Here is a 17,057-nt window from a genome sequence, read left to right on the forward strand (position 1 = left end):
ACTGGGCAGTGCTAGGATGCCCTGTGCAGCCACCAGCAGGGCCACGTGTGACATCTCCAAGGCACCCCAGCTGCATGACACTGGAAGGTAGTCGTCTCTCAGACCTTTCCTGTGGTTTAAACAGGACACCACAAGGCAGCTGACAACGCAGGCATGGCTGCCTCCTTCAGTACCACCCACAGAGGACATCACCACACAGTGGTGTTTCCTGCCATTTTTATGGCACTTCACAGTTCACAGGGCGTTCACATATACGGTGTCTTGGTCACTCAACAATCTTGTGTGCAAGTCAGGGCATATGTCGTCACCTTCCATTCACAAATGAATATCTGAGGCACCCAGAGCTTAAATAATTTGCCCAAAGAGCCCCCCCGCCCTCACCAGGGCTCAAACACCCCGAGGCCCCCAAGCAAGTCACTCAGTCCTACCTGGTATGGCGAGTCCTGCCTCCTACACTTGGTCAGATCGGCAACATTTATAAACACCTGCAGCCAAGACTCAACAACCCCAGGGCCTTCAATCACAGTCAAAGTGCAGCCCGTGGCCAGCAGCCAGAAGCTCCGGAAGCTCGTTAGGAACGCAGCGTCTCAGACCCACTGAATCGGTCTAGGTTACCACATGGCGTGGCAGTTCCACTAGCGCTGTGCTAGGCGGTATATGCTTCCTCTCTGCTCTGGCTGACTTTTCTAGCTTCCGCTAGGGAAGTAGCCTAGGAGGGAGGGCTTGGAGAAAAGAAACTCCCATCTGATTGCTTCCTGATGACCAGAAGGAAAGCTGGTATATCTGTCCAGACCCTCCCTCTCTGCAGAAGGTCTCCACCTTTCTTCTTCCTCCAGCTCCCTGCTCAGACGCTTTTAGCCAGAGACACATCTCCTCAGCTAACTCTAGACCTTCCCCTCCCTGGCATTAATTTTGATAAAAGGACAAAACGGGAAGATGCGATTTCAGTTTTCCTGGATTTCTGGGAATCCTAAAGTCTGTCTCAAGAACTCCCTATGAGACTGCAGATTAGTGCAGCCACTATGGAAAACAGTATGGAGGTATCTCAGGAATCTGAAAATGGAACTACCCTATGATCCAGTAATTCCACTCCTAGGCATCTACCCGGAGAAATCCAAAACTCCAATTCAAAAATCTGTATGCACTCCTATGTTTATTGCAGCACTTTACACAATAGCCAAGATATGGAAACAACCAAAATGCCCATCGGTAGATGACTGGATTAAGAAGCTGTGGTACATTTATACAATGGAGTATTACGCAGCCATAAAGAAGAAAGAAATCTTATCATTTGCAGCAACATGGATGGATCTAGAGAACATTATGTTAAGTGAAATAAGTCAGAAAGAGAAAGACAAGTACCATATGATCTCACTTATATATGGAATCTAAAGAAAAGACTATGTGAATGAACTAATCAGAGTCAGTTTTGGGGACGCAGAGAAAAAACCGAGAGTGGTTAGATGGGTGTGTGGGAGGGGGTTGGGGATAAGGGGAAAGGTGAAGGGATTTGGAAGCAGCTGGTAACCACAAGATGGCCTCAGGGTTTTTTTTTTGAAAATTAATTTGGGGAAGGTATTCTATAATGTTGTAAAGATTTTGTTGGGTATCCGATGGACATGCGTCCTATTTGGGAGACCACCTCAGGGATACTGTGGATACCTGATCATGGCATTGTACATCAGAAGCTAAACATTAATGAATGCCAACTATAATTTTATATATATAATGTGATGGTTCAGTGTGAGGTCGGAGGGATAGTGGATGGGGGGAGGGGGGTTCACAGTATGAGGGATAAAAATGATGAACGTCTAAGTATTACCTTGTTTTGTACACCTGAAACTAATAAATAAATTAATTAATTTAAAAAAAAAAAAAAGCAAAGGCAGTGAAGTATTATGCTGTTTATGAGACTGTTTATTATGAGCTTGTTTGTTATGATCAAGCAGCAATATTTATTCCAACAAAGATTGTTTTTTAATTGACTTTCTGAAACACAAGTCTGTGAGACATATATATATATATGTATACATACATACATATATATATATATATACATGTATACATATATATGGAAAACTGAGATAATAAAATTTTTAAATGAGCAAAAATTAAAAAAAAAAAAAAAAAGAACTCCCTATGAGTTGTGACAGTCATGTTTGCCTAAGTCTGTGACTTTGAAATTTTTCTCTCCTTTTTCTTTCTTTTTTTTTTTTTTTTTGCTCAGAAAGTTTTACCCTCCAATACCCTCCAATGGTGTGCATGGCTTAACTTACATCAGCAACAATTAGCTGGTAAATCTGCTTAGCCACAGGGCTAACACAGCTTACAATCAGAAGGATTTTTCTTTTTTAAGAGGAGCTAAGCTTTATTATCGAAACTGGGCACGGTTTTGACTGGCTTCACTGATCAGGTTACGATTATGCCCTCGGCCCTCCACTGTCATCCAGCTGACCAGTAGTCGCCATAGCCCTTTCATGATGCTTCCCAGGGACTTTGTATAGGAAAACCATGAGCTGAAATCCGGTGTTGATGTCTTTCTATGTTTAGCTAATCCGTTTCATTTTTTCCCCTACCTTGACCTTTTAACCACCACTGAGCTTGGTTCCTTCTGTGTTGTTCTTAGCACAGTGGTGCTGGGCCTGCCCTAAGCAGCCAGCAGTGCCAGCCATGTCCTAAGTAAGTGATGAGCATGGTTAGGAGACCTGTTTAGGACAGCAGCTGGTGCTGCCCCTCAGGGGAGGCCCTCTGTCAGCCTGATACTGTGTTTCCTGGAAAATAAGACCTGGCCGGACTATCAGCTCTACTGCACCTTTTGGAGGATTATTTTACTATAAGACCCGATCTTATATCATGTAAGACCGGGTCTTATATTTTTGCTCCAAAAGATGCAGGAGAGCTGATTGCCAGGCTAGATCTTATTTTAGGGGAAACATGGTGGCTGAAGGAGGCAGGGAGAGATCGTTTCCCAGTAATTCTCTATGTAGAAAAGGCACAGAAGCTCATTGTTAGCCCTTTGTTAGAGGAAGCAGCAGGATATTCTAATAAGTGTAAGGAAAGGCAAAACTCCTAATTATAACTTAAACATACTTAGGGCTACCTAACTGTTCAATACACCATTTGCTGAGTATTTGCTTTTCTCTGTGACCAATTCAGGCCATTGTTTTTCTCTTGCCTTTATGACGGTCTTGGGCCCTATCAGAGTTTCTAAACCTATTTGCTTCAGTCTGAGTTTGGCTGCTATCAGAGGAAGTGCATTAAGTGCCTCTTTAGCAATTTCCGGCTAAGTCAATGTTGAGATTGCCCCAGACCTGGGCTCCAGGCTACTGCATGCCTTGTCCTTTTTACTTAGGGGACATGTGAGGCTGGCCTGTGACTCAATCAAAGCTCCACCAGAATCTTTCCTCTATGAGTAGTGCCCTGATTTACAACTTGGTCTTTTAAAGGAGCCAGTCCAAATTCCCTCCAAACATTAAGCAAGTTTAGCACCTCACACCTCCAACTATAATTTACAGTGACATGATGGTGGAGTTCCAGAGAGATTCTGAGCTGAGTCTAGACTTCTATTCCCAGACCTCTTTGTTCCTTTGACTCAATGATGTTTTTAGTCATCCTGTGACTTGTAAGGACGATTTCAGAATGGGTTGAAGTTTGAAGCAGAAGGTAGATGGGACAAGGTGATTTTAGGGGTATGTGTTTGGTGCGGGGGATGAAGTGGAGAAGAAGGCAATGGTTTAGGAATGATAAGCCTCCAACTTCCAAATTTTTTTCCACCTCTGAGACTTAGATAAGCTCCCATGGCCTACCTGTTTACCTTTGCCAGCATTCTTTCCTGTTTCTTTTTTTTCCCCTGAGTCGATCTGATTTGGGCCAGCAGCACGCCTTTGACACAGCTCTTGGGGATGGCAGGGTAGGGGTGGTAAGTCTCCGCTTTGGGCGACCACGAGCTCCAATGGTTGGCATACATAAGGACCAGCACCAACACAACAACCCGACTCCCAAGGCGGGCTGGGGGAATTCTGCTATAAACTGAGGTGGAAGGTTGGGTCAGGTTTCCAGACTCTTTTTGAAAGGGTCGCCATGCCAGTAGACTCCACATGAGAAAATAAAGTCAGCAAAATCCAGACACTGCTTTGATTTTGACAGCCACACTACCAGACATTCAACCAGACCCGTGGGTCCCATAACCAGAGGACGACGAAGCGTCTAGGGTGGGAAGGGGAATGGATCCTCAGGTCTGTGCAGAGAACATCCCTGAGGGCAGGTGAGCTACAGGAAGCATTCCTGACACCTCGCATGCTCAGCCACTCACCGTCCTCACCCCAGCTTGAGGACAGTAACGGAGCTACTGAGTCCCCCCATTTCACCCTTTCTGGGGACTTGCCACAGGCCATTCTTGAAGATGCCATCTTGTTCTTTGTGTATAAATGAGCTCCCAGGGCTGAGGGGCTGCAGGTGAAGGTGCCGTTGCTCACCCCCCTGAGGGGACAGAGCTGGGATTGCAGTCCCACTAAAACAGCAGGTGACCCTGGGACTTCTCACACTGTCCCCAGGCCTGTCCCAGCACCCGCACCGTACCGGAAGCATCATTCCTAGGGGCGCAGCCCCGCGCAGGGCAGGGCGGCCGAGGGAGGCCTACCTGTACCGCTGCTTCACCGACTGCCGGTCTGAGGCCTTGCAGACGTGGCCCGCGTAGTACAGCGGGAAGAAGAAGCAATTCCAGGTGGTGGCGAACCACGTCAGGGTGAAGGGCGCATCGAACGTCTGGAAGGTCAGCTTGGCGAGCTGCGTGGAGCCCGCCCAGGAGGCGCACACGCACAGCACCACCGCCAGGCCCCAGCTCAGCTTGCGGAGCTGCGGCCCCGAGCACCTGCAGCCGCTTCGGTTAGCTCGCCCGGCCTCCGCCCCCGCCGGGGCCTCCGCGGGGCCCGGCCCGTCCCGGGGGCGCTCTTCCCCTGCGGAGAGAAGGGCGCAAGCAGGTTAGGGCGCTCTACCTTCCCCATACCCTGCACCAGGGCACCCACCCCCTGGCCACAGCCTCGACCAGACCAGCTGCTCTTGGGAGGGGGTGGGGGGATAGTGAGTGGAGACATAGGGGTTGGGGGCAGCTCCCTGAAACAAAACTTGAATAGACGTTTTCACTGATTTTCTTATCCTCCAGAATCTTGACCCCCAAAGTGTGGCCCAACTGCTGGCAGCATCAACACCCTCCTACCCCCAGCTTGTTGGAAATGTATAATCTCAGGCTCCACCCCAGAACCAGAATCTACATTTCACAGAGGACATGTGTATGGATCAACCTTTGGGAAAGACTCTGCTGAACACACAGTGTGGCTGAAATAGTCTCACTGGAGTCCTGTGTCAGCTCACACTCATGGCAGTGCTGCTGGGCACTGGGCATGGCTACGGGCCAGGGGTTCCTACCAGAGGGGGCCATAGGCCTTGACCTCTAAAAGCTCGGCTGTATATGGACAGAAGCCCCTCCCTGCCTGTTACTTAAGGGCTCAGATGCCAAGATTCTTATCTTATTTTGCTTATGTGGCAAAAATTGTCTTTTCCCTCTTATCTCTTTATTTGCTGTAACTGGCTTCCTGCCCATGGCCTTCAGTCCCACTTTGAAGCGTTACTTAAAAACCACAGCCTCAGGCAGCTGGTGCTCTGAAAAGCCTCAGCCACTCCATTTTAGAGCGTGTGACTTCTGGAAACCAGGCTTCTGCCCAAAGCACAGCTCTACGGTGGTATTGTTCCCACAGACCATGAGAAGGTGGAAAAGGCATTATTTTCCACTGTTTGGTTTTCATTCATGATTGTGTGCATGTCAGTCAGCTGGAAATATAAACAGAGCTGTAACTTGCGTAGGGTGGAACCATGGACAGATGCAAATTTCCAGGAGACAGCGTACCTGCCTTTCACGTGCAGCCCGGCATGTAGCTGTATGGGGGCACACATTGCTATGAGGCCATCGCCACTACAGGGGTACAGGAGATGAGCACAAAATATCCTGGGGTCAAATTTTTTGTTTAAATTGAATAATACTTTAAGTCACTCTAACAACATTAAACCAAATTTTGTATATCACAATTTCTGAAACATAGTAATTCTATGACGCAAAGTCCTGATTCAAGATAGTCTATTATACAGGTGTTAGTTAATCTTATCGTTAATTGCCAGCCCTGGCTGTATCTGTTTTAACTAAAGTTAATCTCAAGCTTACGTGACTAGTCAAGGAAAGAGAATGTCCTTTGGTGGCCCAAATCCCGCCTGACACCATCCATACGCTTCATTAACTGCTTTATTAATATTTAATCTCCCTCTTCCTGTTATTTTTCATGTGCGTATAGATCCTAGTTAGGATGTCAAACACTTCACCACCCTCTGGCCTTCTAACAAGTTGTCTGTTTCTGTCATGGTCTGCAGGGTGGGGAGAAGCAGACACGCGGCAGAGTCCCATCCTCTGTATTAACACTCCCACCAGGACATCTTGCCTTTGCTCACAGGATACCCACAAATTCAACTTCAGACAGGAGCACACACATTTCAATTTATACATTGATGATCTGACATTTTGGGTTAGCCTCCGTAAACTTTCATTATTGAGATAACTTTCAAGGAGAACTGAGGGCTAGGGAGATTTCTAAACTATCAGCATCACTGTCAAAAACTTACACTGAAAAACTATAATTATGAGAAAGAAAAAAAGTCCACATAGAAATAAAATGCAGTTCCACTTAAGAATGGACTCTATGGAGGAGGGTGAATAAATTCAGGCTCACATGTTTGTTTGTTTGTTTCACTTAGTTTTTCAGTATGGAAAATAGTTCTAAACTGAAAGAATTAAATGATGACGGACGCTATGTAGCTGTTACAATGACAGAGAAAATCACCAAATCATGTAATATTGTCAAAGTGCTCTTACAGATTCGGATTAAAGAAGTTATTCTCTAACTCTGTAACCTTTCCAGATCATTTAACCAAGGGACACCTAATAATATACAAGCAAAATAAAGACAGTCAAAACTAAAATCTATACTATTATTTAATAATAAGATAGAACAACGTTTCCCAAGGTGTAATGCCATTAATAGGCATTATAAGAAAAAAGAATTCCCTGATTAGAAAATTTTGGAAAATACTAGGTAGACCAGAGACAGGTTTTTTAGGAATATCCAGAGCTAACGGACATTTTGAATTTCCAAAAAGCAACTACAAAATGGGTATGTCCTGTATTATTTAAATGTAGCACCTGTGGCAGGACTGTTCCAAGGTGTCTCTTGGAACACACTTTGGGAAACACTGGAATAGGTCCATAAAGAATCCTATGCACCCAAGCTTAATTCATTGCAAACTTTCTATTTCACTGTACTGAACCTCTTAAAATAACAATCACTTATCAATTTCATTAGCTCACTCATTCCTAATACTTCTGTTAAACTAGATCTACTTCACATAAACCAAAAATATTCTTTACAAATACTTTACAAAGGCAATAAAAGGCAATCGATACTAATCTTAGTACCCAGAGATAGTACTGTTGACATTCTGCTGCATTTTCCCCAGTCTTTTGTGTGTCTGCACCACACATACACAGCAAAACTGGGATCACATTGTATTTCCACCCAGCATTCATTTAACCTAATGCCTAACAGCACAGGCTTTATAAATCCCACGGGGCGACGCACTGTGCGATGCATCCTAGGAATGTTTCAATCATCTAGGAAATCACCATGAAGCATGTGCCCTGTGCCAAGAGCTTGGGCGGTCGATAAATAAATATAAAACATGGTGACTGTGCTTCAGGAACTTCCAGTCAATCTGGGAGTCACAATATGGGCCTATGAAAGAATTACAGAACAATCAAGTACGAAATGGAAAGATTCTGCCTGTAACGGAAATTCTGAAGACAGTGGAACCAGCATGGGCTGCGGTGACAGTGGAAAGAATCAGAGAAGGTGGAAGCTTGGCCTGGGCCTTGAAGGATAGGAAGGCTCTGAGTACAAAGAGGAGCCAAGTTCAGGGTCAGGAAGACATGGTGGTCTGCTCAGGCTCAGTGAGGAAGATGGTGAGATCTGAAGTGCACTGTGCCCTGGCTACACTGCGACGCCCAGTCTTGCTCTGGTCGGACACGAAGCAGGTCAGACATTCAGCCATGTTGGCTGAAGGGACCACAGCAAATTCAGATGTTAATCCTACTTTACTTAGGAAGTACATGCCCCCTTGTCCACAACAAACAGATAAAATTAAAGAATACATATAGCGTGACATTATAAATTTGGTTTAGCAGATGCATTTATCCTCCACTCTTTGAATGGCAACAAATTCACCCACATTATATACACTGTTCTCAGGGTCATTTGCAAGGAGCTGTCCAAACTGTGCTCAGATTTAGAGAGAAGGAATTATGAGGGGGCAGAGAATGAGGGTGTTACCTTCCAATGACATCTCCATCAATAATACCTGTACAGTTATTTTATGCCTCTTTTGAGGCATAATTTTCATAATGATAAAATATACTTGCTTAAGGAGTACAAGTCATTATTTTTAGTAAATTTACAGAATTGAGAAGCCATCACCACTATCCAGCCTTTGAACATTCCCATGATTTCAAATAAGTCTTCATGCTGATTTGCCATCACTCCCCATTTCTACTCCCAATTTCAGGCAACCACACATCTGCATTCTAGCTCTAAGATTGGCCTATCATGGATATTTCACTTAAGTATGGAGACCTTTGCAGCTGACTTCTTTCATTTATCATAATGTCCTCGGGGTTTGTCCGTGTTAGAGCATGGGTCAGTGCCTTCTTTTTTATGGCTGGACAGTATTCCATTGGGTGGATATTCTGCATTGTGTTTATTCATTCATCAGTTGATGGACGTGTATAGTTTCCAGTTTTTGCTACTGTGAATAATGTTGCTAAGTATCCTCACATGTGTGGCTCTGTGTGAATTACGTGTTTGCATTTCTCTTTGGGGAACTAGTTAAGGTTGTAGGCCACTCATCTAACACACGTTTATTGGCACCTACTGTGGGGCCCAGGGCAGATACAGCCTTCTCTGCAGAGCTGGCTTAGTCCAAGTGGCAGTGCTTACAGCGCCCCCATCTTGGAGGACTCAGTGCCTCTCACTCCATCCGAACGGGATACAGCTGAGAGCTGCTCTGGAAACTAGAGCTCCTCCTTTTCTCCCAGGACGGCCCAGGCGAAGAGGGCCGGAAGAACAATTTCCCATTCATTGGTCACTGATGCATATACCAGTTCAGGACCTGGTATACTTAGTATTTTCACAAAAACTAGTAGCTTTTGTGAAGTGAGGAGCTTGGAAGAAAGCATCTGTTTATGGCCATTTGTAACTGTAATTCATCTCCCAAAAATGCAGTTTGGGTTTCGTGTATCTCATGTACTTATTAAATACTTGCTCACTGAATTTCTATGTGATTGGTTTTCTTCACAGTGGTTTGGAGGACGGGGAAGACGAAGTGGTGCCATGGTGAGGCCGATGCGGTAAGGCCACTCCAGACCCTGGAAGCCCGATGGTGGCCTCACTGCATGTCTCCTGACCCATTATCCCCACCTGCACTGGCCAGGCCGTTTGTTTGCATTCCTGGGCTTTGGGACAGGAAGTGCCCCCAGTGTTCATACATGACCATGGCCCCCGTCATGCTCCTGACTACCGGTTCCAGGAAAGGAAGAGAAGCCGCAGATAATTACCACTGGATGCTTGGCACAGGGAGTAAAAGGACAAGTGCCAGTCGCACACCCAGCACATATGTCATGCTCTCTGCCAGGAGGTTTTATGCCTCTTCTTTTTGCCTGTTTTAATGCTGGCAGATGGAATGAGAGTTCTCCTTCCTCAGACTGGACAGCCGAGGCGCTGAGAGGTGCTCTCCCAAAGTCTCAGGTGAGTGAGTGAGTGAGTGGCTGAGGTGCACCTCCAAGCATCTGCCTGACTCCACAGGGGCAAGAGGAATGGAGGTGTCCTTATTATCCCCTTTGAAAGTGGAACGCCCCAGTCAGAACTGCCCACACTAAAGAGGCACCCAGGTTTCCAGAGCACAGACCCACTTTTAAATATGGAAGAGCCTGAGTGCATAGGGGACTCTAGCCGGGACTCGCCACCCTGGAATGGGGGTTGTCACGGACTGAGTGCTTTTGCCCACCGCTTACCCCCATATTCAGATGTCCCAGCCCCTTAGTGTGGCTGCACTTGGAGACAGAGACTCTAGGGAAGTAAGTGAGGTTAAACGAGGTCAGATGGGTGGGAGCCCTGGCCTGACAGGCCTTAGAAGAGACAGCAGAGAGCTTGCTTACTTGCTCACTTTCTCTCCGTGAGCACACATGGAGGAAAGGCCATTTGACAACCAGTGAACAGGTGGCCACTTACAAGCCAGGAGGAAAATCCCAACCAGAAACCACGTCTGCTGGCACCTTGATCTTGGACTTTCAGCCTATAGATCTGTGAGGAACAAAGGTCTGTTGTTTAAGCCACGTACTTAGTCCTGGCAGCCGAGAGGCTAACCTGAGGGTGTGACAGTGGAGGGTGTGCTGTCCTTGTGAAGGCGAGGCACAGGCCAGAGGCACCAGTAATCAGCAGGTGGTGACATCTGCAGATGACGGAGGATTTATTCTGACAACCTCGTAGGAGAGGACTATTGCACTGGATTCCTAGATTAGAAATATGAGAGACCAGCTCAGAGCTGTTTGCCTCCTCTGAGCTGCTTACGCCTTTGTTGTAAAGTGGTTCCTGGAGGAGTGTGTGGAGACAGGTGACAACATGGCCACTGCAAAGTGGTTTGTGAACAACGAAATTATTTCCCTGGTGCAGATACAGGACTGGGAGGTGAACGGAGGCTGCTGTTTTGGAGGTGAAGTGGCGTGGTGGGCGGCTCCTCTGAGATCACCTTCTACTCTCAGCAGTTTGAGAGCTGGTCTGAATCAGGCCCAGAACCCGCCCACTTCCCCCACCATCACCACCATCTCAGCACAGACTTCTGTGCTGGCAGTTCCTCCTCATCCCCATCTCCTCAGAGGTCCCCGAACAATTCCCCAAACTCCAAATAACATCACCTCACGCAGTGGGTCTCAGACAGGCCTGGAACATACACAGCCTTAGGTGAGCGTGACTTGTGAGAAAATGACTGGATCCAGCAAGCTTTAAATAATGCCGTTCGTGCCTTGAGGGAAGGAAGAGTGATGTCTGAGGGGAGCAAAATCTAGTCTCAATGCGCAGTCTGAAAACATTCGAGCTTGAAGGGACCCGTTTTTATCCCACACCTGCTAGTCGTGGCCTGTGCAGCCTCCTGGAATCTTCCATTTGCATGACCTGGGAACGGCAGGCCTCTGCACACAGCAGGCGCTCAACATTTGCAGACGAGGTAACATGTTGGTGCTGCTAATGACCGGTACACAAACACGGACAAACACACACACTCCTCCTTTCTGATGTTTTTCCTTGTCAGACGATTCCTTCAACTTTTCTGTGGACTGTTGGCACTCAGGGGGAGCCACGGTTTTACAAGAGGGCAGATGATACGTAGGAAGGCCCCTCCAGGCTGTCCGGGCTCTGCGGGAATGAGCGGGTAGGCTGCAGCCTTCTCCTGGAGGGGAGCAGGAGAACAGCACCACACTTTAACTCATGACATGAGCTACTACATAGTTTATCTTGAAGAACAAAGCACTGTTTTCTAGAATATTCCTCCAGTGCTCAGCAGAGTTATGCATCTATGAAGCAGGACTGAAGTTCCTCAGTCACGGCCTGCAGTGTGGTCTGCCTTAAATGTGAACCTGTCCACTTAGGCTTCATTGCCTGCCTGGGACCAAGCCTTCTGCACCCACGGAGGGTTACATGGCTGAACTAATCCCAAGCAGTGACACTTTTCTATGAAAACACCTGGGCCAGCCACAGGCAAAGCTCAGAAGTGGCACAGCTCCTCTTTGGGGTCTTTCTCTATCTCTTTGTAGCATCCTGTCACCCGGGGGGCCTCTCCCGAGTCCAATGGTTTCCTGCTGCTGAAGGATCATGGAGAAAAGTGTCCCGGCTCAAATACGAAACACCACCCCTGCAAGTGTGTGTCTCTGCCCAGGTACACACAAGCACAGGCACACACAGGCCACATTTCTTACTTGTCCCAGGGGTCACTCCCCCAGAGCTCTGTTCTCAGTGCAGCTAGTGAAGGGTTTTCATCAGATAAACCAATCTCTGTTAACAAGAAAGCTACTTAATAGACTCATCACATGTTTCCGTTGGCAGAGCCAATGCAAGCCCTATTCTAATCCCCTTTCTCTTCCGAAGAGAAGGCTGGGCTCCAAGAGGTGAGGCAACATGCCCGCTGTATTAATTAGCCCGTGGGGGAGAAGTGAATGACACTCAAGTGTCCTGACCCTCACCCAGTGTTCTTCCCTGTACATGCTCGCCCAAGTTACACGATGTCTTAACTAGTGAACATGAATCACTCGCCAAAAAGGCTTTTAAGAATTACATCTCTTCTGGGCTCTCCCAATATAGCTCTTCTCAACCCACCTCTGCCAGCCTTCAGTCCCCATCCATCATTTCAGCAGACAGTTCCACTTCCCACCTTACAAAGACGATCAGAGTCATGGGTCAGGTCCTTGCGCCCTCTCCCCTGCATCTCCACATTTCCATATCCATGCCCATTGCATCTCCCCTTCTCCTTCTCAAGGCTAACCACCCCCTCTCTTTCTTCCCGTGCCCCTCTGTCTCCCCCAGGCCTTTCCTGTATCATCACCCTTCTCTGGGGCAACCTTAGACCTGTCCGGGAACCAGGCTCCTTCCTCCATTTACAGAAACACCTACTCTCGAAAACTCTGTCCCTGTCCCCCTAAAGACAGCATAACTGCCACCTCTCACTGTCAAACACCTGAACCATGGGTCCTGCCATGGCTTTCTTCCTCCCTCACCAGACACTCAACCCTTGAAATCTGGCTTGCAAACCAGCACCTGCTTACAATTGTTTCTACAAAACTGCCCCCTGGGGCTGCATTTGCTACCACATACCACTCCCTCTTTCCTGGGGTTCTTCCTGTGGTTCCCATGCTGCCTACGATCGAGGCTCCCAGCCATTTAGACTTGTCATCCGCCTTCCCCATCTCCCCTGTGTACATGGCCATCTGGATCCCGGGCTCACCCATTCCCCCCGCGGAGCCATCTCTCTCCCCCGACTTGTCTCCCAGCCTTCACCACCTCCTCCCACCTCCTGGCTACACACCGGCACTTGAAGGCGCTGCCAGCACCTCCAACTTCACTTGTCCAGAGGTGACTTCCCCTCCTCTCCCTCACAGTTTGCCCCTCTGTCACTGCTAATGGTGTCTCCATTCCCGCTTGTTCAGGCTCAATCACCAGTGTCTTCCATGGCTCCCTTTCCACCCTCCTACCTACACTCTGCCACGACCTGTCATTCCTCCGCTGTGGGAGGTGTAGAGGTTAGGACATGGGGACACCACATAGCAGGGCCCTCCCAGAGTGAATTGTCCAACAGCCCTGTACTGTCTCCTCCTCACCGGTAAGGCATGATGCTAGCACCCACTGAGGACAGAACGAGACGACTCAGGACAAGGGATCATGACAAGTGTGAACCAAATGTTACTGCCACAATTATGACCACTCGTTCATGCCCGGCTGCTGCAGTCAACTCCCATCATGGCTTCCTGTCCCCTCTGGACACTTTTCTGCAGTGTTTTTTCAAACTGTTTTTCCACTGTTGCCTTCAATGAGTGCGTGTGCACACACACACACACACACACACACCTCTGAAATTAAAAACATCACAGGTCAACCTTGATTCTTGTTGTATAAGATATACTTTAGTATTTTTTATTCTATTCTAATTCTTTTATTAAAAGTATTCATTGTGATTGATGAAATCGATTTCGTCACCCATTTTGAACAGGACAGCTATATACGACGGTCTCAGATGGTGTCTTTCTCCTCTTCTATGGCTCCCCCTTCCTGACTCTTTCAATCCACTCTCCTAAGGCTTCAGCTCTTGCCTGTGGTCAGCCTTGACCTCGGCCCCTTTCCTCCCCACGCCACACTTCTTTAGAGAACTTAAGCCCCAGCCCAGCAGACCACCTGCAGGTCTCTGCCAGTGCCACCCTTCCCTAACACTGCACCTTTGTCCATGGAGCCACCTGTGCCAGGAACTCTGTGTTCTTACCGCCCACCTCTAACAGCAGAGGGCAGAGGAACGTCCTCCAACATGGCACTCTGGTCCTGCTCCCAGGAAGATCAGCGCCAATGAATACAGAGTCATCAGCCGGGGTTTGGTGACGAGAAGGATGTGAGGCCACATCCAGACTCGGCAGGAAAGTGTTCCGTTAGATTATGTCATTTGGGCAAAGCAGGGTCGATGGGGGCAGCGGTGCTGCATGTGGCCAACTGTGTTCCAGTCAAAGTGAGCTCGCCCTTTGCTGAAACAGCATTTTATTCCTTTCATGGAATTTTTAGAAAATTCCATTTCAATAGGGAATCATTCCTTAGTGCATTTGTGACATTTCTCCCTTGTTTGGAAGCTCTGTTGGGTCAGGGATTACCTCTGACTCCTCTTAGCGTGCCCAGTAACATCAGGCTCATTCTCTTGCATATATCAGGTAACAATTAGGACCAATACATGAATGCCTTTTGTCAGTGACGTTTCAGGCCGAGGGCAAGCCCACCCGGAAAATATTTGGGTACAGGAACGCTTTGGCAGTATACCTTTCAAGATACCTCTTAGGTGGGGCCAGCAGGGCTGGGGCTCCACATGCAATAACTGAGCCTCCCAGGATGACAACTGATGGAAAGAAAGTCGCCAGACCTCCAGTGGGAACAGCTGAGACAGGTGGCTAACTGTCCTGAAGCAGGGACACTGAGAATATCACCAACAGCAGTGAGTCCTGCGAGCCCAAGTGGCGGTCCAGACCTCTGAGCTGTACTGTGCTGGGAGCTATAGGGGCAAACATTTCCAGAGCACATACAAAGTGCCATGAGCTCACTGCTACTCAAAGGAAACGCAATTGTGCAAAGGTTTTGCAGTGTTTTTGGGCCAAGCTGATACGGATGTGAACCTGGCACCCTTGCTTTCTAACTGCATGACCTTATGTGAATGACTTCTCTGAGACTCAGTTTCTCCATCTGCAAATTGGGGCAACATGCTTACCCTTCCTTTGGGAGGAACAAAGATCATGTATAATGACAGTCTCCCCAAGCAAAGTGCTTGCTAGTGTCCTTAGCAAAAACTATTACTCTCATTATTAAGAGGGATGTATTGTCACCCTTATTTCCATATGAGAAAACTGATTTCCAGTTTTCCAGAAACTTAGCCTAAGTTTCTTGGTTCAGCATGAGAGGTGGGTACTACATCCAGTCTAACCCCAGAGCCATCGCTCTTTCCATAACACCACATGCTGCTGGCAACCTGGGGGAATTTATTACACTGTTCTCAACTACTAATTCCTACTGAATACAATTTTATTGAACATGAATTAGCTGGTTGTGAATATACATGATCGCAGTAAATAGTACTCTGCGAGGGATTTGTTACTAATCAATATTCAGTGTCTGCATTCAATGGGAAAGCCAGGAAAAGGATATAGAAACAGGCTGTGCTGTCAGACAGGACAGATGCCATCAGCCTGGTGGCAACCACTTTCTAAGCCTGCAGTCCTGTCAGAGGCTTGGCTACACTGTCCTTAGGCACCCGGCTGAACCTGGCACCCACAGCCCCCCTGTGCCTGACGGTTTCTTCACTTCAAAAGGCTTCCTCCTCGGGAAGGCCTCCTCAGATTTCCTCAGATTACGCAATTATCAGCATCCTCATGACACTTTGCTCTTAGCTCTGAACCAAAAGTTACTACCTCGTACTCCATCACTTACCTATCTACCAGGGGTGCCAAAAAAAGGTACACAAGTGGACACTTTGGTCAATGTTGCTTAAGCAGTAGTTCGCCGTATTCAGAAATGTCTGGATGCGGATGGTAACCTCTTGTAATTAAGCACCTCTTGTAATTGCAGAAGTCAACTGTGGCTTGCATTCATGTTTTGTTATCGGTATATATTGAGTATTACAATTTTAATACAGTTTTCCTTTCTTAAAATGTGTATACATTTTTTGGTACCCTTGTATACGTCTTTTCCCTGCTACATTGAAACTTCTTGAAGAGAACGAACCTAGCATTGTTCATTCTTGCGTTTCCAAGGCCTGTGACAAAGGACACAGAGAAGGGTCACACGAAAAATCTGCCAGGTAAATGAAGTCCTCAGGCCCATCTTCCTGTGTCAGAGTCCAATCCAGCATCTCATTTTCTATTTTGGTTTTATATGTACCACATGCTGGTGCTTTCCTGCCTCCCCTTAGAAGACACACTCAACAGGCTAATAAATATTCCTTGCTGGCTGGGTTCCGTCACTGTGACCTGTCTGCCATCCACACAGAAATAGCCACAGCACAGGGACCACTGTGCCCTGCACATCTAAGGCAAAATAAATGGATTCAACACTTCCAAAACAAACACACAAGATGCAAATAGTTTTAAAACAAACAAACAAACAAACAAACAAACACCAAAAGCCAAACTGAACAAAAACAACAAGGAGAAAAATCAGCCAGAGAGAGAGAGAGAGAGAGAGCTACAGGGAAGCCCAGGCTGACGGAGGGCGGGTTTCACCAGGCCCCGACCTGCAGGCTTTGTGGAAGGACTCACGTGTCCCACACAGAAAGGAAATTGCAGGCTTCCTAGTGTTAGGGAACTCTGCAGATGCTGCCAGATACCGTCCACACACATGTACACTTTAGAAGGTTTGCTGAGGTGTGAGACAGTCTGTGACTGGAGGACTGCCAGACATTTATTAAGCACCTACTGTGTGCCAGGCACATGCTAGGTATTGTCACCTGTCCTACCTCACTGCATTTCCCAAAGTCTGCTGAGGTAGGGTGTAACTTCTGCTTCATAGTGGAAGACACCGAGGTGTGGCACTTACAATTTATACAAGTCAAACTGTCTAGGGAAAGAGAACAGTCTTGCTCGTTGCTCTTTCCAATTCTCAGTTTAATATGCCTTCCGTCAC

General features: G+C 47.3%; 1 protein-coding gene across 3 annotated transcripts in view; it reads right to left on the reverse strand.

The window, feature by feature from the left end:
• The window catches only part of SLC35F3 (solute carrier family 35 member F3), a 288,066-nt gene that overhangs the window by 59,990 nt on the left and 211,019 nt on the right, over positions 1–17,057 (reverse strand). For all 3 annotated transcript variants that reach the window (XM_081039045.1, XM_081039044.1, XM_081039046.1), the window contains one exon: positions 4,640–4,955. In XM_081039045.1, the coding sequence (XP_080895171.1) occupies positions 4,640–4,955 (316 nt within the window). The remainder of the gene's footprint in view (positions 1–4,639; positions 4,956–17,057) is intronic.

The sequence above is a fragment of the Rhinolophus hipposideros genome (genome assembly GCF_964194185.1).
Source record: "Rhinolophus hipposideros genome assembly, chromosome: 26".
Taxonomy (NCBI): Eukaryota; Metazoa; Chordata; class Mammalia; order Chiroptera; family Rhinolophidae; genus Rhinolophus; species Rhinolophus hipposideros.